Source organism: Heterodontus francisci, chromosome 33, assembly GCF_036365525.1.
Source record: "Heterodontus francisci isolate sHetFra1 chromosome 33, sHetFra1.hap1, whole genome shotgun sequence".
NCBI lineage: Eukaryota > Metazoa > Chordata > Chondrichthyes > Heterodontiformes > Heterodontidae > Heterodontus > Heterodontus francisci.
Genome location: NC_090403.1, coordinates 17,211,405 through 17,233,888, shown reverse-complemented (window position 1 = coordinate 17,233,888; position 22,484 = coordinate 17,211,405). Strand labels below are relative to the sequence as shown.

At 42.7% G+C, this 22,484-nt stretch overlaps 1 protein-coding gene across 2 annotated transcripts in view; it reads left to right on the top strand.

The window, feature by feature from the left end:
- map3k3 (mitogen-activated protein kinase kinase kinase 3) overlaps positions 1 to 22,484 on the top strand; it is a 162,844-nt gene that overhangs the window by 45,741 nt on the left and 94,619 nt on the right. For both annotated transcript variants that reach the window (XM_068013134.1, XM_068013133.1), the window contains exons 5-7: positions 7,055 to 7,154; positions 9,394 to 9,507; positions 15,998 to 16,118. In XM_068013134.1, the coding sequence (XP_067869235.1) occupies positions 7,055 to 7,154; positions 9,394 to 9,507; positions 15,998 to 16,118 (335 nt within the window). The remainder of the gene's footprint in view (positions 1 to 7,054; positions 7,155 to 9,393; positions 9,508 to 15,997; positions 16,119 to 22,484) is intronic.

Here is a 22,484-nt window from a genome sequence, read left to right as displayed (position 1 = left end):
TGTAAATGGTGAGAGATTGCAGAGCTCTGAGATGCAGAGGGATCTGGGTATCCTCGTGCATGAATGGCAAATGGGTCGTATGCAGGTACAGCAAGTAATTAAGAAGGCTAATAGAATGTTATTTATTGTGAGGGGAATTGAATACAAAAGTTGGGAGGTTATGCTTCAGTTATACAGGACATTGGTGAGACCATATCTGGAGTACTGTGTACAATATTGGTCTTGTTTAAGGAAGGATGTAAATGCTTTGGAAGCAGTTCAGAGAAGGTTTACTAGTCTAATGCCTGGAATGGGCGGGTTATCTTATGAGGAAAGGTTGGACAGGCTAGGCTTGTATCTGCTGGAGTTTAGGAATGTAAGAGGCGACGTGATTGAAATATATAAGATCTTGAGGGGTCTTGATTGGGTGGATGTGTTCAGGATGTTTCCTCTTGTGGAAGAATCTAGAACTAGGGGTCACTGTTTAAAAATAAAGGGGTCGCCCATTTAAGACACAAATGAGAAATACGTTCGCTAAGGGTCGTGTGTCTTTGGAACTCTCTTCCTCAAAAGGCAGTGGAAGCAGAGTCTTTGAGTATCTTTAAGGCAGAGGTAGGTAAATTCTTGGTAAGCAAGGGGGTGAAAGATTATTGGGGGTGGACGGGAATGTGGAGGTGAGGTTATAGTCAGATCAGCCATGATCTTGTTGAATGACTGAGCAGGCTCGAGGGGCCGAGTGGCCTATTCCTGCTCCTAATGTTTGTACGGAACAGGATTTGGCGTGAGTTGAGATGCGGGCAGCAGGGTCTTGGATGGTACATTTATGAAGGGTGGAAGATGGGAGGCCGGCCAACAGTGTGTTGGAATAGTCAAGACTCAGGGTAACAAAGGAATGGGTGAAGGTTTCGGCAGCAGATGAACTGAGGCAAAGGTGGCATCAGTGGATGCTATGAAAATAGGCAGTCTTAGTCATGGTGAGAGTATGTGGTCTGAAGCTCATCTTCGGATTAAATACTGAAGCAAGGTTGTAAGCAGCCTGGTTTAGCCTCAGACAGTTGCTTGGGAAAAGGATGGAGTTGGTGGTTAGGGAATGGAGTTTGTGGCGGGGACTGAAATTCAAACTAGTAAAAGACTGATGTCAGGAGGTTTTTCACACAAAAAATGATTAGCGTCTGGAATGGATTTTGGGTTAGGGTAATGAAAGGACAAACCCTGGAGTTAAATGCTGTGATGAGGGGTTGGGACACCACATCTTTCTCAGTGGATACACTCTGTGCTGAGTGGCCTAATTCATTCATATTTATCTTATAATTCTTGGTGCTTAGAAAGATCAGGGCAACAAGAGGCGAGAATTATTTGGGGCAGGGAAGTGGGCATCTCACTTGATAAAAATCAGAAGAAATGGGCAGACAATAATATGGGGCCTAGAATGGACAGGTGTATCTAGAGCAGTGGGATGAGATCACGGAGAAGAATTATGAGGAAAAAGCAAAATACTGCGGATTCTGGAAATCTGAAATAAAACAGAAAATACTGGAAATGCTCAGCAGGTCTGGCACCATCTGTTGAGAGAGAAACCAAGTTAATATTTCAGGTGGATGTGTTCTGATGAAAGATCACCAACCTGAAACATTATCTGTGTTTTTCCACAAATGTTGCCTGCCCTGCTGAGTATTTCCGGCATTTTCTGAGAACCATGAGCCTTTTTTTTTGCCAATCCTTCAAGGATGCAGAATCTTTCTGCACCAGCTTTGGCATTTTCTGCTAAGGCAGGAAATTTTCAAGCGTATGATCGACATTTTAAGTCAGGATTGCTGCAGATGCTATTGATTCATGACTTTTGTTCCCTCCTCCCCGCCACCCCCCCCAACTTATCCTCTTTAATGCAGCAACAGTAACGACATGATATGGGGCCCTGTCTAGTGTGCTGTGGTGCTCAGTCATAATCATAGTAGCAGGTTTCACTGCAATTAGTGATATTTTCACTGTCTGGGGGCAGAAAGATTGATGCCAAAGTAATGTAGACTGCATTGTTATTTTGTTTTGGCTTGTTAGCTTACATCGTTCCAGCACCTTGCTAATTACAGACTTGCAGTGCTATTGCATTACGTAGTTTCAACCATATTGACTATTGTTATTGTAAAATACTGATCTCCCTGATGATTTAGTGAGCGAGTGCACTGCATAATGTCCTATTGAGTCATACAGACTAGAAGATCCCAGGTTCAATTTCACCTCTGATAAGTTGGCAGATCTTGATCATGGGAGCATTTGGGATGTTACAATGTATCTCACTGCTGCCCTGATTTGGGGCTGGTGATGGAGCACAAGTCTTGTTGTAAAGTGCTTGGTTGTTGGATGAAAATGGGATTGTGATTGTCTTTGATGTTCCTCCATAATTTAAGAGCCAACCAACACTGACAGTAGGATGGCCAGTGAGTGGTCAGTCCCTGTGGATACATACCCCTTTGAGAAGCTGAATGCCTCCCAGAATTGAGGGGTGGAAGGAGCATTAAAGTCAGGTACTCTGTCCTGTTTGCAATAAACAAAACATGTATAACCTAACTTGAATGTTCAGAGTTTAGTTAGAAAAAGTTGTGTATGTTCTCCCTGAGTATTTGTTTTGTAATTCAGCATTAAGTTTTGCTATAATTTATAGACCAATACTGCAAATGTTTTTATATGAAAGAATGTGTAGTTTGCAGTTTTTCAGGGGCTTGATTCAATGTGACTCTGTGCCAAGTCTGTGAAATACCTTGGTCAGAAAATAGTCTGAGTATTTTGCTCAGTTTCTTTGTATGTAATTATAGGACTGATCAGATCATTTAGCGAAAAAAAAAATTGGATATTAGCACACAGATTGCCAGTGGCTGGTGACTGTCCAGATGAGTCTGATTGTGGCAATCATTGTGATAAGTTTGGAAAAGGCATTATGGTTTGTGTAAGGCTGCCAGTATCTGACCACAGAAATGTAAGGTAGATGGAAGTAGCTGGGGCTCAGGAACATAAGAAAAAAACATGAATTTGAAAACAAAGCTCAGCATTGAGTAGCACATGATCTGTGTGCAGGAGTTCAGGGCTAAGTCTGAAGCATGTAATAATTCCCTGACTTTCAGTCCTTGCATACTGAAAACAATTACACCGGTTAATTGCAAACTCTGCAAAGCATTAATTATCATTTGGAAACGTCAAAAGCAAATTGCCAGGAAAGAACAGATGAAAGGACATTGGAATGTTTGTGCTAATTTGGACATATGCTTCAAAATATACCTTTTTTAAAGGCAAAAATAACTAGGATTAAATCTCTGGTCAGTTGATTGAGCTACGTGGTGATATCGAGCCTCATAGATCAGAAGATTTGACTCCTTTGTTCACCCATCACCCCTGTATTCACTGACCTACATTAGCTCCCGGTCTAGCAATGCCTCAAATTTAAAATCTCATATGTTCGGATCCCTCCATGGCTTTGCCCCTTCGTATTTCTGTAATCTCCTCCAGTCCTTCAACCCTTAGAGAATTCTCTGTTCCTCCAATTCAGGCCTCTTGCACATGCTCGAATTCCGTCAGCCCACCATTGGCTGCCCTACCTTCAACTGTCTAGACCCTAAGCTATTGAATTTCCTCCCTAAATCTCTCTGCCTCTCTCTCCTCCTAAGATGCTCCTTAACGCATACCTCTTTGTCTAAGCTTTTGGTCACCTGTCCTAATGTATCCTCCTCTTGCCCGTGTCAGAGTTTGTCTGATAACTCTCCTGTGAAGCACCATAATGTTTATTATGTTAAAGATGCTATATAAATACAATTTGACGTGTTAGCTGATTCCACCCCGAATGATAGGACCATTACAATTGGCTTCAGTGGCTTTGGACTGGGAAGGGGACAAGATTCGCAAATGTTGGGTGAGGATAGAATCAGATTGAGCTATTATCTTTGGTTTGAATAACCAGCTGATGCTCACTGTGTGGACTCAAAACGTTCAAAGTGTCAGCTTGGGTCAGGTACTGGAGAGTTGGCAGTCCCCATTGAACCGTACCCCAGCCTGGGCATCACTGGGCTAATGTACTGAGGGCGCTCAATCCCTGTTGAACCATACCGCAGTAAAGATTTATGCTTACAGGAGGGATGGGGAGAAAAATAGAATTGGAATGTTAATGGAACAGAGTTTCTCATTCAAAAAAGTAATCTTCTGTTTGAAGGACTCCCCTGTAAATTTTCAGTGCAACTAACTTACCGGTTACAGTTTATGACTGGTTGTATGTTGGCCCCCAACTTTTCCCTACAGATCATGGTGTGTGTGCTTGCACGTGCATTCACATTGGATAAGTATAGGATCAGGCCTGGCTGCAATGCCTCCAAGGTATTACAGTTTCCAGCATTCTGGATTCTTGGTTAAGGTGCTATGTAGCTTGTGAAAACACATCTTAAAACCAGCAGGTGCCTTCCGGAAGGAAGAATGAAAATTAGTAGGATGGGGTGAGGGGATATAAATAAAGATATAGTAAAACCTGCCAGTTTTCTTGTACTGTCGTAAATAAAAGCAAAATACTGCAGATGCTGGAAATCTGAAATAAAAACAAGAAATGCTGGAAATGCTCAGCAGTCTGGCAGCATCTGTGGAGAGAGAAGCAGGGTTAACATTCAGGTCAGTGACCTGAAACATTAACTCTGCTTTTCTCTTCACAGATGCTGCCAGACCTGCTGAGTATTCCCAGCATTTCTTGTTTTTATTTCTTGTGCTGTCTACCAGCTCTGCAGATCATGTGTTTGAACTGCAGAAGCACTAGCTTTGTGCAGGTTCTGCTAGGAGCATTTTTACAAAAAGCCAGTAATAACTAGAGGTTTTAGTGGCTGAGGTTGGCACAGGTGGTGCATACCAACGTGATCATTGGTGTTTTTCTTCTGAACTTTGTGAGCACAATCCACAGTAATTATACCTTCAGCAGAGGATGGGGCTGAGAGGCACTTGCACTGCACCTGAATAAAAAGCTCATAATTGCAGGATGAATCACAGAAAACAGCATGACAGATGCTTCAGGCAATATGTTTTTATTGGTGGGGGGGAGGGGGTGCTGCGGGGAAGAAGAGAAAGTGCAGTGGTGCACTCAGCATGGAACACTGGGGTAATTAATCATCAGCATGACTATAGATAGTCCCAATCTTCACAAGTTCTCACCTCCCCATGTAATGGATTCTGCTTCCTGATTGTGCCATTTCTGGTGAGGTTCCTTCCTATAAAATTCACCTATCTTTTTGCATCTTTTTATCATTCTGTAATATGATTATTAGTCTGATAATTTACTTGATATGAAAAGAGAGGAACATGCAATATTAGTGGGGCTGGGGAGTCCAGAACCAGGGGTCACATTCTCAGGATACGGGTTATGCCATTTAGAACCGAGATGAGAAATTTCTTCACTCAGAGCATGGTGAACCTGTGGAATTCGCTACCGCAGAAGGCAGTGGAGGCTAAATCATTAAATATATTCAAGAAGGAGATAGATATATTAATGCCAAAGGCATCAAGGGATATGGGGAGAAAGCAGGAGCAGGGTACTTACTGAATTAGATGATCAGCCATGATCTTTTTTGAACGATGGAGCAGGCCTGAAGTCCGAATGGCCTACTCCTGCTCCTATTGTCTATGTTTCTATGTAATAAAATCAGGTGTCGGGTTGCAAAGTGGCATTTCCTTTCCAATCCTGTCTGCTAGTTTAGGTCACATCCAGCTTGAGCAGTTATCACCCTTTTGACGTACCAGTCTATTCTCCCTTGTTCTAGACTCCCCCACCAGAGGAAATTCTACTCTTAACATCTAATTCAGCAGCGTTGTATTTTCTTATATTTCTCCCAAAATAATCCTGTGACTCTTCAGTTCCACTCCTCCAGTGGTGTAGGTGCTAGGTCTCCTAAAGAAAGAGCTGTAAATTTGTGAATGAAATCTTTTTCCCATCAATGATCTTGGTAAAGAACTTACTGTTAAGAGTTGAGTCCTCGCCTTTACAAAATCACCTATAACCTGAAACCTACTGTTAGTGTAGCCTGTGGCTAATGATCAATCCTAATCATGGAGAGGATCTACTGGAGGATATTGGGATGCCCGCATGTGGGAGATTACTACAGTGCAAGACAGTACAGGCAATGACTACTGTCCAAAATAGAAGTAATGTACAAAAGGGCGGCACAGTGGCGCAGTGGGACGGCACAGTGGCGCAGTGGTTAGCACCGCAGCCTCACAGCTCCAGGGACCCGGGTTCAATTCTGGGTACTGCCTGTGCGGAGTATGCAAGTTCTCCCTGTGACCGCGTGGGTTTTCGCCGGGTGCTCCGGTTTCCTCCCACAGCCAAAGACTTGCGGGTTGATAGGTAAATTGGCCATTGTAAATTGCCCCTAGTGTAGGTAGGTGGTAGGGAATATGGGATTACTGCAGGGCTAGTATAAATGGGTGGTTGATGGATGGCACAGACTCGATGGGCCGAAGGGCCTGTTTCAGTGCTGTATCTCTAAATAAAATAAAAAATAAAAAGCCGAAAGTACTCCACTGTAAAATAAGCAGTTACACTATATAACTGGTCCGACTATTTAAAAAGACGGTGTCTGTCTGTATTTCCTCTGTTTCCGCTCAAATGTCCTAAAATGTCTTGTTGCCTCATACCCCTGTTCAAATTCCTTTCTCCTCGCACCCCATATCTTCCTTTTTCTCCTTGGTGTCCACATTTCTGGCTTGTAAAACAAATATTCTCTGAGGTGCGGAGAGCATTCCAAACTGAATTAGTTTATGGTCACCATTTTGGTATTTTCTATTGGAGGTTTTGTACAGTTTCAGTTCATCTGTCAATAAGTAAATGTTTTTAAATAAAAAGCATATTAAATACAGAAGCGCAGATTGTCTTGTTGGATTATTTCATGTCATTCAGGTTCCCCGTGTTGCGAAATGGTGGTTCAGTGGGAGCTCTGCAGCTGGTGCCTACAGAACTCTTGATCATGCTTCATAGCTGTCTGTTGCTGCTGAATGTGAAACAACCCAAGTTTGCATATGATTTGTGTTGATTTGTTTGTGTTCTTTGTCCCATTGTCAGAATCATACAGTTCAGCCGTCCAGTTAAATATGAAGAACTGCACCAGAAAGTCAAGACCGTGTTTGGTCAGCTAATGGATTTAAACTACACAAACAATGAGGTAATCCCCAGCGTTCAAGGCTCTTAATTACCTTACTTTATTTCCAGAATTGAGCCTGTCTGCTTGGCTGCCTCTGTCCCCTCGTTACCGTTCCTCCTGTGTCCTCCACCTTCTGAAATTTTCCCCCTTTTGCCCAGGTTCTTAAGAATCGTTTCCTTGATGAACTTGGCCACTTGCTTTCTCAGCTTCCTTTCAATCTAACATCTTAGCACCCAGGTTCTCCTCATTAGCCTGTCCCTTCAGTCATGCATTTTTTGAAGTTGCCATTACCCACTTCTACCCCTGCCCCCAGACACCTTTAAAAAGCCAACCCTTGATTTCTTAATCTCGCCAAGCCACAGTCCTACCACTTTTGCTTCTCTTCCCAAGGTTCTTGAATCAGTCATCCCCGCCTGAATATGTGCTCATCTCACCTGAGCTCCATCTGAATCCTTGCAGTCTCGTTTATGACTAACCATCAGTATCAGCAGTTCCGAAGAAGGGTCACTGACCCGAAACGTTAACTCTGCTTCTCTTTTCACAGATGCTGCCAGACCTGCTGAGTGGTTCCAGCATTTCTTGTTTTTATTTCAGATTTCCAGCATCCGCAGTATTTTGCTTTTATTATAGTATCAACATCATTCTGGTCAAAGTTCTCCTGACGCCCTGTGTGGCTTCAGCCTCAAGTCACTGCTTTCCTAGTCATCCTGAACTTCGCCACTGTGCTTTGACACTGTTGACCACACTATTCTCAACTGCCATTCCTCCACACTCCCTCTGCAGCACACCATTCCCTTATTGTACACTCCTTCCTATCGCAGCACCGTCACTATATCTCCTATATGTTCATCTCTCCATCCTTGGGCCCTTCCTCTTCATCAACTGCATGCTTCCCCTTCAATGTTTTCTGCAGTTGTGGGATCTTCTTCCATATGAATGTCAGACACTCAACTTTATCTCTCCTCATAATTCTTAACTACAGACTGCTGCTATATTACCAGACTTCCTGTCAACAAGAAGTCCTGGATGAATCATAACTTCCTGCAGCTCAACTTTGGCTCTTGTACTACCTATATACCTCTTGGCACTGACTTCATTAGCCTCCCTGGCTCCTCGCTTAGGCTTAACCTACTAGAGTACAATCTCTGTTTGAACCTGATTTGAGCTTTTGGCCCCACGTCTTCTCGGTCATCAAGGCTTAATACTTCCACGGTTGCCTAAGAGTTAACTCAGCACTTTCAAGCAAGGGCCCTCTAGCACACAGTGTCTGAGTTAAGAGTTAAACACCTTGTAGTAAGAATAGTGACTGGTGAGCTGAAGTTGCTGACAAGAACGCATGGACCAATTCTGTTCCTGAGGGTGCTATAGCAGAAATTAAAGTAGCATCGGGGCAGATGGCATCGATTGATTCATGGAACACAGTCACCTGGGTCTTTGTTCTGTGGGTGGCATGGTGCATGGAAACAGATATGTTGCACACCTGCATGTCAAATAAAATATACATAATCCATAGGTTTTTGTTCAGTTTTAGAATGACTAATTAAATGGACTGAAATATTAAAAGTAACCAATTGCGCAAGTGTCATCTCAGCAAACTAGAATTTATAAAGATTTGTCTGGGCTGTCATGTAGCGTCTGCTCTTTATTTTTGGTTTTCTTGGTCTTGAGTTTTTCTTGTGCAGTAGAATCTTGATTATCCACCAGGTGAATAGAAATTAGATTGTGGAAAATGCCCCTATACTTAGTCTAATGTATGAGGTTTTAGCTTCTGATTGCTGTGTTTAGATTATCTCTTCAAGCATGTGCAGATAAAACCAATATTTTTCCATTTTTTAAAATGAGATACTCTTGGGGGAAAAGAAATGCTGGCAGTCCCGCCTGTGTCTGGTCTCACAAGCCAGAAACCTTCACTGCCTGTGCCAAAGCTAAATCTTTGAGCTGTGCTGTAAATTCTATGTTTACTACACACAGGGATAACTTGTTGCTGGATAACGAACTCGAGGGCTGGGGGGAAAATCAATTTCAAGCACTCAACTGGTTTATGTAAACCAGACTTACACAAACGTTCTAGTGAATAAATGAGGGTGCAGATAACGAGATTGTGGATAAGCAAAGTTCTACTGCATTTTGACTCCTGAGTTTGTAGCAATTTTCCATTTTCTTGCTGGTTGCCTGGCTGACTTTTGTTCCCCTTTGTTTGACTACATACATTTTGCACTGATTTGGTTTGGTTCGGTTCTGTCCTCCCTCCTGCCCTCAGCTACTCATTCCATTACGAAGCCAGGATGATCTGGACAAAGCCGTTGACCTGCTGGATCGAAGCTTTAACATGAAGAGCCTGAAAATTTTGCTTGTAGCTCAGGAGAAAAACCACGTAAGTGTTAACATTCCCCAGTACTCAAGGTGAGCAGTTTGTCTTGGGAGAACCTGGCTCCTTAAATAAATAAAAGCAGGAAAACAATAGTGGGAGTCAGAAATCTGGAATGTTGGGCAGTAACTTGAGTAGCAGGCAGTTTACTCTTTAAAACATTCTTTTAATAAAGCATATCTTTTATAACTTTGGGTAACCATCCCAGGTCGGTGTTATAAAATTCTTCGTTGTGCATCTCTTAGGGCCTCATGGAGAGAGAAGGAGCAGGGAATGTAGCAGACTGGCAGAACCAGGCAACCACAGTTATTTGTGGAGGAAGTGATGTGGCGGAATCTTTACAGCACAGCTACTTAATTTCCTTGAGCTTGGTTCAGTTCAATCCATTCACTAATTTGTGTGGCCTTTCTGCTGAGCAAGTGAACAAACAAATGCGTGTAGATTTCTAGCTTCCCTTTCACAGGTCATTCGAGATGAAGGAAAATTCACATGCTATTTTGTCTCCCTTTCTCTTCATTGATCTGTGCTGTAGCTGGAAAAGAATGATTCAGTGTTCTCTTGTACCTTCAAATTCACTGTCGCACTCTCACCACCAAGCATGCTCAGTCAGGCTGGAGGGTGTGCTGACAGACAGAGGCTAGCGTGCAGACACGTACCACGTAGAATCACACCATATGGTACTAAGTGTGAACTCAGCCTAAAGTGCTTTGCATTGCTTATTGATGTGAGTGCCATCTATAGCTGTTATGCCGCTAGTGCAGCAGTGCTGCTATATGCACATCCTCCTGGAAGGACAGGTGAAGTTAACATTACTCCCAAGAACTACCCACCTCATTGGTGGATTTTATTTTTCTTTAGCCTTTCAAGTTTGAAGTTTCAACTAGTATCGGTGCTGATTGGCTCCATGCTTCAATTTGCCATGAAAAATAACCAGGCCATGGCACACATGTCTGCCCTCTCAACTCTGTCCTGGCTGCTCTTCAAGTGATTTTTGCATTGGATGTGTCTCCTCCTCGCATAGTTCTCAAGAACTTTAAACAGAAACATTATAGAACTATGTTGATGAAAAGTGCAAAAGAATAATATACACTGTAAGCTTTTTCTTTTTATTAAATAAAAGCATTGTGCAGGCTATCTAGATCCAAGGAAGGTCCTGTGGGAATTGTTTAAAGGCAACAAACGTGACATGCTGCAGTCTCACCTTGGCTCCCAGAACCCCCACAGTACTCACTGAAAGCACTGCATTGTAGGGCTTAATCCTGGAGAATTTCCTTCAAAATAAACATGTAGCTGGAATTTTACAAGGTTTGGAAAAGTTACTTATGTTTTACATCTCTTGTAATTACAAATGTGTTTGCAATCTCTACCCACATCTCTAACCTGCTAAAATTGCATTCTGTTACCTATGTTGTAACCTGTAAATGTAACTAGTGGGGTGCCACAGGGTTCGGTCCTTGGGCCCTAACTATTTACAATCTATATTAGTGACTTGGATGCAGGGATAGAAGCTACTATAGCCAAATTTGCAGATGACACTAAAATAGGTGGGATAGTAAGTTGCAATAAAGAAATAAGAAATTTACAGATGGATAGGTTAGGTGAATGGGCCAAAATTTGACAGATGGAGTTTAACATGGATAAGTGAGGTTATCCATTTTGGTCGGAAGAAGAAAGGCAAATTATTATCTAAATGGAGAGAAGCTTCAGAGTGCTTTGGTGCAGAGGGATCTGGGCGTCCTCGTGCATGAATCGCAGAAAACTAGTATGCAGGTACAGCAGGTAATAAGGAAGGCAGATGGAATTTTGGCATTTATTGCTAAAGGAATAGAGTATAAAAGTAGGGAAGTGTTGCTGCAACCGTGCAAGGCATTAGTGAGACCGCACCTGGAGTATTGCGTATAGTTTTGGTCCCCTTACTTGAGGAGGGATGTAGTTGCATTGGAGGCAGTTCAGAAGAGGTTCACCAGATTGATTCCAGAGATGAGGGGTTTGTCTTATGACGAGAGATTGAGCAGTTTGGGCCTTTACTCTCTTGAGTTTAGAAGAATGAGAGAGATCTAATTGAGGTATATAAGATGATTAAGGGGATTGACAAAGTAGGCGTAGAGAGGATGTTTCCTCTTGTGGGGCAATCTAGAATGAGAGGTCATAGTTTTAGGATAAGGGGTAACAGATTTAAAACAGAGATGAGGAGAAATTACTTCTCTCAAAGGGTCGTGAGTCTGTGGAATTCACTACCCCAGAGTGCAGTGGATGCCGGGACATTGAGTAAATTTAAGGCGGAGATGGACATATTTTTAATTAGTAATGTGTTGAAGGGTTATGGAGAACGGGCAGGAAAGTGGAGTTGAGGCCAAGATGAGATCAGCCATGATCGTATTGAATGGCAGAGCAGGTTTGAGGGCCTGAATTGCCTACTGCTCCTCGTTCTTATGTTATGTTCAATTACCAGCAGCAATAAAAACAGTGTTTACTGTATCCATGTTCCTCCAAATATCCCAGTTACTGACAAATACATTCTGGAAAGAACGAGCCCTCCAATACCACATCCAAGTGCCCATAGTTCATATGAGAGTTTAGACTTCAACACCAACTTGCATAAAATGCCCTTAATGTAGTAAAACACCCAAAGGTACTTCACAGAGTAATCAGGAAAAAATTGACACTGAGCCACAAATACACGGATAGGTGATCAAAGAGGTAGGTTATGTAAGGAGCATCTAAATGGAGGTGGAGGGGTGTAAACGGGTAATTCCAGAGCTTTGGGCCTAGGTGGCTGAAGGCACAACTTCCGATGATGGAGTGATTAAAATTGGGGATGTGCAAGAGGCCAGAATTAGAGGAGCACAGTGATCTCTGAGGACTGGAGAAGGTTAGAGACAGGGAGAGGCGAGGCCTTGGAGGGATTTGAACATACAGATTAGAATTGTTAATTAAGGCATTGCCAAACTAGGAGCCAGTGTAGGTCAATGAGTACAGGACAACAAATGTCAGTAGTCTATTCAATTGGGAAAGATTCACCTGACCTTGCCTTCGCACAGCTACCATCCCTTGTCCCATATGTTTGTGCATGTGCACGTATCTGCCTGTCTAGCCATACACAAGCTCACACAAATACACACAAGCACCCTTGCTTTCGAGAAGGAGCACTGACTGATGAGCTTTCTTCCTTCCTAGCTCAGGGTGGCTGAGACTACTTGTGCTGTCTTGTTTGTCTAGTTGAGAACGGCTATCTTAGCGCAGACTTGGGACCCTTTGTTTTTTATTTGCTGCTAGTGGAGAGCAGTGCCTTTATTCACTAGGACAAAGGACAGCACAGTTTTTAATTTAAAGCCATGCTGTATTTTATGTGTTTGGCTTGCAGAATTAAACTGCACTGGAGACCAATTACAGTTAGAGTTTATTTGAGGGATCTTGGAAAGCCCTGTGGTAACTTTGTACCATTTTTTAAAAGTTCACCACGTATTCCAAAGATCCCAGTCAATTCAGGGTATTTTAAGTAAATTTGAAACCCATTGTAATGCCTTTGTTGCTGCCAGCAAGCACTCATTATTGTAGAACATTGCCACAGATGAGTGCAGAAGATTTGTGGACTATCTCCTGAGCTACATTGCATTGATTGTAACCTGGCCAAATCACTGACCGCCTCCTTAGGGCAGCCTATATTTACCAGTTCGTCCATATTTGGAGTAACTCCGTAGAAAGCCTTTCCTAGTGAAAGTTCATTCCCCAAAAGCACTATGCATGCTGGTGACGATGAGTGCTCAGCTGCACGCAATCGACCTTTTGCGCTGATGTTAAGTGAGTGATCAAGCCATCGGGCTGCTTTGTGGACAGATCGTCTGTTTGAAGAATGACCTGCAAACCAGACCACTGCTAATTTTATGCGCTGCTGTATTGGTGGATAGACTGTTGCGAAAGAATATTTTGGGATAGAATCATACAGCATAGATGGGGACATTTGGTTCACTGTGCCTGTGCTGGCTGTTTGAAAGAGCTATCCATCAGTGTTACCCATAGTTTTGCAAATTCATTCTTTTCAAGTTTATATCCAATTTTCTTCTGTTATTGAATCTGATTTCATCACTCTTTCAGGCAGTACATTCCAGACCATAACAACTTGCTGTGTTTAAAAAAAACTATTTTCCTCCAAATTCTTTTGCCAATTATCTTAAATCTGTGTTCTCTGGTTATCAACGGTGGAAAATTTTTCCACCAAAACGTTTCATGATTTTGAATAACTCCAATAAATCTCCTCTTAACCACCTCTGCTCTAAGGAAAAAAATCTCAACTTCTGGTCTCCACAAAACTGAAATCCCTCATTGTTGCATTGTTCATTTGGATTAAGTCCATGCCTCCACAGTGTGTCATACAGCACCTTCCTTGCACTGAGGAAATGTCGCAAATATAGTCACTCAAATCCAGTGAGGAATTCAGGAGAAACTTCTTTACCCAGAGAGTGGTGAGGTTGTGGAACTTGTTACTACATGTAGTTGTTGAGGTAAATAGCATAGATATATATAAGGGGAAGTTAGATAAGTAATTGAGGGAGAAAGAAATGGAAGGTTTTGTTGACAATTAAATAAATCAGTGGGAATGGGCTTGTGTGGAGCATATGCACCAGCAGGGACCAGTTGGGCTGAATGACCTGTTATTGTGCTGTAAATTCTTTGTAGTGTGTAAAATTAGTTTTGTGTGACAGGTAGGATGCATTCCAACACACTTTCTTCCTCAGCTTCCCCCATCTCTTTCCTCTTGTTGAGGCGGCACTAATTTCACTGAGGGCCCAGGTTGAAAATGCATAAAGTACATGCCAGGTGCTCCAGTGGGGATGAGTATCAAGTAGGCCCTGAAGACTTGGAAACACCACCACCCCCGCCCCCACCACCGTCCTTTTCTCCCACTCTGTTGCATCCGAATTGCTCTATTGCCAAGTGTTACACATGCTCATGTTACTGACTAAATTACACAGGCGATGTTTACATTTCCACTATGTCCAAGTCGAAGCCCAGTAAATGTTTGTCTTTCTATCAAAATGAAGTTCGTTTTGGTGAGCTATGGCCAAGAGTTTGTTGCCTGATCTTGTTTTCCTTCAGAACTTTCAGGTTGGTCTATGCCAGATGTGAGAGGCTTTTTTGTTTCAGATTGCTAGCTGTTTTTGTCCTTGTGTTGTGAGTAATGTAGAAACTCACGGCAGGTTTGCACAGAAATCACTGTTTTGCTGTGAGCTTCCACTTCCTGTTCAGCACAGAAATTTGCTGGGACACTGTGATGTGCTTTTTATTTTAAGCTTCTCTCTAAATGCTGTGCCGTTGGCAAACTGTGCCAGCCCCTGCATAACATCACTAACAGCTGCTGACTAATTACATTTAAAAAAAATATATCGTCCTAGTTTTAGCCCTGGAGTAAAAACAAGTTCAGGAAATAATGGGTAGCGGGAATGAGTGCACAGTAGTTTTGAATCCCTTACTGTCTATTGTCACTTTCTCTCATGTTAACAGGTTTAAGGTTGGATTTGTTAGTGTCAGTAAAACACGAGTGTTCAATGTACTAGCTAGAGCTGGACTAAATACACAAAAGGAATCTTCAGCAACAAATTTTAAACTATCACAGAAATAACTTTCCAGTTTAAACATGGCATTCAACAGCTCTGCAGATATTAGGGTGTCATGGTAATTGTGTCTCAATTCATTCAAATCAACTTTTCCAGCAAAGACATGCTAATAATATGAACAACTTAAAAATACATACGGTGTTTCCACATCTGTCTGAACAGCATTTTGCTTTGTTTTTCCAATCTGCTTCCCTTCTCCCCTTCTCTTTGTAGTTCCACAGGTACCAGCTGAGCTCTGCTATTTCACTGCTCTTCACGTGTGTGCCTCAATGATTATCATCAGCAGGCTATTCAACTATGGGACATCATGCGATATGGTAGTGTAGTGGATATGTTACTGAAATAATATGCTGAGGTTGTGAGCTCAGATCCAACCCTGGCAGCTTCAGAGTTTGAAATCCATTTTTAAAATCTGGGAATAAAAAGCAGACATCAGTAAAAGTGTCCCTGAAACTGTCAGTTTGTCATAAAAGCTCAACTAATTCATTAATAGTTTTTGTCTTAATTCATTTTGGTAATTTCTGACCAGCCCCCAGACCACCCCGCCAAGCTCTCTGAAATAACAAGTGTTGGGCTTTTCCTGCTCTCTCTCATGGGTGAGAGGAGGGGAATGAGGGCAGGACTTCTCCAAGTTGGTTTGTCCTGGTGTTTCATAGCACACATCATTGCTGCCTGTCCTCCTGCTGGAACTCCAGCAGCCAGAGTAGCTGAGAGATGGCTTTTCAACTTTTCCTTCTGGAAGAGCGTCTATCCCAGGTGCTGTGCCCTCCCCCAGTAATAAGACTGGGTTCTGTCAGGAATTTGACACTGTTGCCATAGTTATAAGGTAGAACTGATGAACTTTGGCTGTGCATATCTAATTCCTTTTCTCCAATTCGTAGACATCACCAACTTCTTCAGCCGTTACAAAACAGGTCCGCATTAAGGCTTCTCAGTCAGTGGGGGACATTCTCAGCACCATCTACCAGCCACCAGAGTCACGGGGCAGGCACCTCTCTGTTGGTGAGTACCTGGTCTTCAGCAATTTGAAAGGATGTTCAAGTAGCTGTTACAGTAAAAGTAATGAGATCTGAGTTAGGCTTTCTAAGAAGAGGATTTGCTGGAATGTTTCCCATCGAGCACCAGAATCTATTTATTTAACCATTTTAGATCTGTTTTCTTTTCTAAAAATTAAGCAGAATTGCTATGGTGCATTATGGGAATAGGCTAACTGCTTGGAGTCCTGATTCCATTTACTGACCCTGCCAATGTTTGAGCAAGACTGGATTAGGAGATTTTTTAAAAAAACTTACGTTTGAAGTAAGTTCTAAAATGTTCTAAAACTGCAGGTGTCTGGGAATCAAAGTGTTAAAATCTTAAATTTTACTTCTGGCATATGCTTCAATGGGGCTGTATTGATGTGGTTATTTCAAAGCTATAGTGGTCACACTTCTGGTTGTGAACCAGGCAGTCCAGTCTCGAGCATGAATGCCTGGAAATACTCATATGCAAAATTCAGACTTTCAGTTTTCATGTGCTCCCTTTAAAACTTGGATAAGAGAAGGCTTTTCATGCCTGCATACTTTTTCTTTAATACAATGTTTGGTCCCTGTCTGGTTTTGGACTGGGCAAAAGAAGACCACCCTGTTCAAAAACAGGTTTCCTCTTTGGTGCTCAGCAAGTCCAAGCCTGGACCATTTTGAGCCGGGGTAACTCACTTTCCAGTTACAGAATATAAAAGGCGTTTGAACACTTGATTAAATTGTTTGATTCTAGGACACACTGGGTATTTAAAAGGAATGTAGTTGAGCTGGTGAAAGTGAAGTGTGAAATGGTCATTTCCCGAATGTGAAGGGTTGCAAGGGTTTATTGATTGTACTTAGATTAGGCTTTGAACAAAATGTACTTGGAAAGTAGAAATATAACATTGTAAGAACTTGGAGCACTATCACCGTTCCTTCACTGTTGCAGGGTCAAATTCCTGGAACTTCCTAACAGCACTGTGGGTATACCTACAGGACGTGGACTGCAATGGTTCAAAAAGGCGGCTCACAATCACCTGCTCAAGGAAAGTTAGGGATGGGCAATAAATGCTGACCTTGCCAGCGATGCTCGCATCCCATGAATAAATGAAAAATGTGTCTTATTTTTCAGGGGGTGTGAAACGAAAGGAGGGTACATTTACATTGCATGCACATTCTATGAAAGTACGGTTTACATAAGACTTTACAGAGACCAAAAATGAGCAGTGCAGCAGCTTTAGATGTGGAGTAGATGTTTCTGTTGGAAGATTTCAGCACAGTCCAGGAATGTCAGCCTAGTCTTTTACACCTAAGTCTCTGGAGTGGGGCTGGAACCCACAACCTCCTGGCTCGGGCGGGAGCGCTACCATTGAAACATTCTGCCTAACCAGTTCATGTTGGTGTTTATCCTAACCCCATGTGCCGACCTTGTTCCCATAACTCTTTATTCCCCCTTTCCTTCAGCCACCGATCTAACCTACTCTTAAATGTTAAGCCTGGAGAGGGCATAAAGGCTGAGCCCGAACAGTCCTTGCCTTTGCAAATTCCAGATTGGGTTGCTGCATGGCATTAGAGTGGGAATCCAGTTGGATATGTTTTTCTCTTCCCTGACCTGGGGCACTGAGCCAGTTCATGCATTCTGTTGCTACAGCTGAGGGCAGCTAGCTCTGCTCAGACTTGGGGACTTTCTAGATTGCTTGGTCAAGCAACATCCCAGTTGATGCTTTTACCCACTAAGATGTCAGAGAAGCAGTAATAAAATTCCTTTTATTTTCTAAACACCTGTTTAATTTTATGCCTTTGTTGTGTGAACATTGATAAAGCCTCCCTTTGTGGGCAGAGTTGCTTTTCTCTTTTTGTTTTGTACTCATTCACAAGATGTGAGCATTGCTGGCAAGGTCAGTGTTCATTGCCCGTCCCAATTTGCCCTTGAGAAGGTGGTGGTTAGCCGCCTTCTTGAATAGAACTGAATGGGTTGCTAGAGACTATTTCAGAAGGCAGTTAAGAGTCAGTCACTTTGCAGTAGGTCTACAGTCTCACATTTTGAACACATGGGATCCAGGGTGAGCTAGCAAATTGGATACAAAATTGGCTTGGTGATGAGAGGCAGAGGGTGGCAGTGGAGGGTTGTTTTTCAGATTGGAGGCTGGTTACCAGTGGTGTGCCTCAGGGATTGGTGCTGGGCCCTCTGTTGTTTGTCATATACATTAATGACTTGGATGTGAATGTAGGGGGCATGATTAGTAAGTTTGCAGATGACACCAAAATTGGTGGTATAGTGAACAGTAAAGAAGGTTGTCTAAGGTTACAACAGGATATAGATCAACTGGGAAAGTGGGCAAGGGATTGGCAAATGGAATTTAATGCAGACAAGTGTGAAGTGATGTTTGGGAAGTTAAACCAGGGCAGGACATATACAGTGAATGGCAGAGCCCTGGGGAGTGTTGTTGAGCAGAGACCTTGGGGTGCAAGTACATAGTTCCCTGAAAGTGGCAACACAGGTAGACAGGGTGGTGAAGAAGGCATATGGCATGCTTTCCTTCATCGGCCGAGGCATTGAGTACAAGAGTTGGGACGTCATGTTACAGTTGGACATAACGTTGGTTTGGCTGCATTTGGAGTACTGTGTGCAGTTCTGGTTGCCGCACTACAGGACAGATGTGATTAAGCTAGAGAGGGTGCAGAAAAGATTCACAAGGATGTTGCCTGGTTTGGAGGGCTTGAGTTATAAAGAGAGATTGGATAGACTGGGTCTGTTTTCCCTGGAGCGAAGGAGGCTGAGAGGGGACATGATAGCGGTATATAAAATTATGAGAGGCATAGATAGGGTAGATAGCCAGAGTCTGTTTCCCATGGTAGGGGTGACTAAAACTAGAGGGCATAGATTTAAGGTGAGCGGGAGGAGGTTTAAAGGGGATCAAAGGGGTAAATTTTTCACACAAAGAATAGTGGGTATCTGGAATGAGCTGCCTGAGGAGGTGGTGGAGGCAGGAACAGTAGCGACATTTAAGAGGCATCTAGACAGGTACTTGAATGAGCAAGTCATAGAGGGATATGGAATTAATGCAGGCAGGTGGGATTAGTATAGATAGGCATTATGGTCGGCATGGACGCGGTGGGCCGAAAGGCCTGTTTCTATGCTGCACGACTCTATGACTATATGCTGACTAAGGGCAGCAGCTTTCCTTCCCTAAAGGACATTAGTGAACTGGATGGGCTTTTATGACAATCCAGTAGTTTCATGGTCACCATGATGCTTGCTTTTTATTCCAGATTTAATTAATTAATTAAATTTAAATTTCCAGCTGCTATGGTGGGATTTGAATTCATGTCTCCATATGTTTAGTCCAGGCATCTGGATTACTAACCCAGTGACATAATCACTAATATAATATAAAATAAAAACAAGAAATGCTGGAAATACTCAGCAGGTCTGGCAGCATCTGTGGCGAGAGAAGCAGAGTTAATGTTTCGGGTCAGTGACCCTTCTTCGGAACTCAATAATCACTATGCTACTGTACCCTGATATATGTGCAGTTATGCCCGGGAGAGACTTGAGGTACAGTTTAGTTTAGTGTGGAGATACAGCACTGAAACAGGTGAGGTGTACTACCTGCCAATTCCTGGGAGCTGCTGCCAAGCTTGGCTATGCCCAAATGTTAGCGACATGCACCAGTAAAATCTGTGAGTGTGTGAAAATCATTTGATCTTTTAAAACTACTTTTTATCCAGGCCCTAGGTGAGAAGAAAAATGCCTATTTTTGCTTTGAAGCTCAATGTGACACTAGTGCAATTTAATCGGAAAATTATTTGTGACAAAAAAGAAATTGAGGATTCAAATGCACATCGCTATTTCTCCGAAGCCTGGTGTTCGGCAAGTTTTATCTTGGTACCCAGCCAGAGTTCACCTGAAAAATACCTTCAAAAACAGCCAGTGAGTGAGCTCTGACCTGGTTATTATTTGATTTACTATCCAGTTCAATCAAGGCATTCAAAAGGGAATTGGATTGTTACCTGAAAAGGAAGAATGTGCAGGGCTACAGGGAGAAGGCCAGGGAGTGGCATTAGGTAAATTTTTCGTTTGGAGAGCTGGTGCAGACACAATGGGCCGAATGGCCTCTTTTTGTGCTGTAGCAGTTATGTGATTCTGTGATTTCCTGTAAGGAGTACATCAAGTGTTGGAGAGAAGCATCTTGCCATCTTCTACCAGAGACTCAAGTTGTGATGCAACCAAACCAGTTTCCTATTTATTGGCAAGTGTTGCACAAGTCCTAGTCCATTCGTGTAACTTGTGGAAAGAACAAATTGTGTAGAAATAGCAGAGTTAATGGGGAAGGAAGCTTGGGGGTGGGGGCTGGCAGAGACTACTTTCCATTCAAATTTGGTGATTTACTTTTTTCAAACAAATTTTTGTCTCAATGAATTAACTCCAGATATCCTAGCTATCAGCTGGATGCTCTCAATCCCCAGTCAGTGATTTGGTTTCCCAGCTCCAGGCTATGGATTGACTCCCGGGCTGATCAGGCGCTCTACATTCCCTTTTACACAGACACTGTGTATTCCAGACTGCTGGACATTTGCATTTCCAGCTGTTGCTGGGATCAGCTGGCTAGACTAAAATAAGATTGCTTTTTTGTCAGAGAGGTAGATGGATTGCCTGGTTTTGGCAGGGTGATAGAAGAAAGCAAGGGCAGTGCTGGAACACTTGGGTCACTCTGCTGGAGTGGATACATGATGCAGTCACATCCTGCTCACAAGGATATTCTCACCTTTTGAGATGTTACCCAATGCCTTGCCAGGTTTTAAAAGATGGAATGTTGTCAGCAAACAATAATACTGTTGCATCACCTTTCTGATTTTACACATGTTTCTTGTATCTCTGGACTTTGAAAGCTACTTGTTGTGGTTTGTATTGCATTTGCTGCAGTGTGAGCAAGCAGCTTTTAGACTGAATGCTTGGCACTGCCAGTGATTGATCCCCGAAAAGTTTCCTGTGCAGAGTCAGGGTGTGTGGATATCGCACACGTTTACATAGCCCTCTGGTGAGGACAGAATTGATCTCTGAAGATTTGTGATGCAGCAGGAGTGTTTTACTTGTCTCTCTGCTGTGTGTTTATCTTCGACATAGTGTGAGTTTAGCCGCGTTTGTGCTTGTGGGGTGAGATAACGATCGGGCAGGATGAAAATGGTCCAGAACTCAATGCTCTTGTTTTTCCATTCACTTCCTTTGATATACACTGCTTTGCGCGACTTCCCCTTCCTGTTAGCAAGATGTTGTTTTCACAATAGCATTTGGAGGCTGGCCAATCAGATAACGATTGCTTTTAGTATTGTGTGAAGGAGTGCTGGGGATGTGTTGGAAAAAGTGAAAGTTGAGGGGGAGGTAGTAATGCATTTGAACCCAAATATAATTTACCTTGTTGGTTTCTTTCACTTGGAGAAAACTGAGAGCTAAAAGTTAAATCTTTTCTTTTTCTGGACTGTGGTTATTCCCAATGATCTCATGGCATTGAGTCCAAAGCAGTATTGTGCTATAATTGACCCAAGCTACATTTAGGATTGTGCACCCAAGGTAAAGTTATGCACGTTTTTATTTGTTATAGAGTCACTTAGAAACAGAAGGAGACAATTCAGCCCATTGAGTCCATGTCAGCTCTCTGCAGAATATTCCAGTCAGTCCCACTTCATTGCTCGATCCCCATAGCTCTGCAAGTTTATTTCCTTCAAGTGCCCATCCAATTTCATTTTGAAATCGTTGATTGTCTCTGCTTCCACCACACTAATGGGCAGTGAGTTGGAGGTCACTATCACTCACTGCATAAAAAAAGTTCTTCCTCACATTCCCCCTGCATCTCTTGCCCAAAGCCTTCAATCTATGTCCCTTAGTCCTTATCCCATCAGTTAATGGGAACAGTTTTTCCTTGTCTAACTTATCTAAGCCTAAGATAATCTTGTACACCTTTATCAAATCTCTCCTCAGTCTCCTTTGCTCCAGGGAGAGCAGCCCAACTTTTCCAATCTAGCCTTCTAGCTAAAATCCCTCATCCCTGGAACCATTCTGGTAAATCGCCTCTGCACCCTCTCAAGGACCCTTGCATCCTTCCTAAAGTGTGGTGACCAGAACTGAATGCAATTCTCCAGTTGGGGCCTAACCAGAGCTTTATAAAGGTTCAGCATATCTACCCTGCTTTTGTACTCTGTGTCTTTATTTATGAAGCCCAAGGTCCCATATACTTTGCTAACCACTTTCACAATGTACCCTGCCACCTTCAACATGCAGTCCCAGGTCTTTCTGTTCCTTCACAGTCTTTAGAACTGTGCCATTAAGTCTATATTGCCTCACCCTATTCCTTCTCCAAAAATGAAT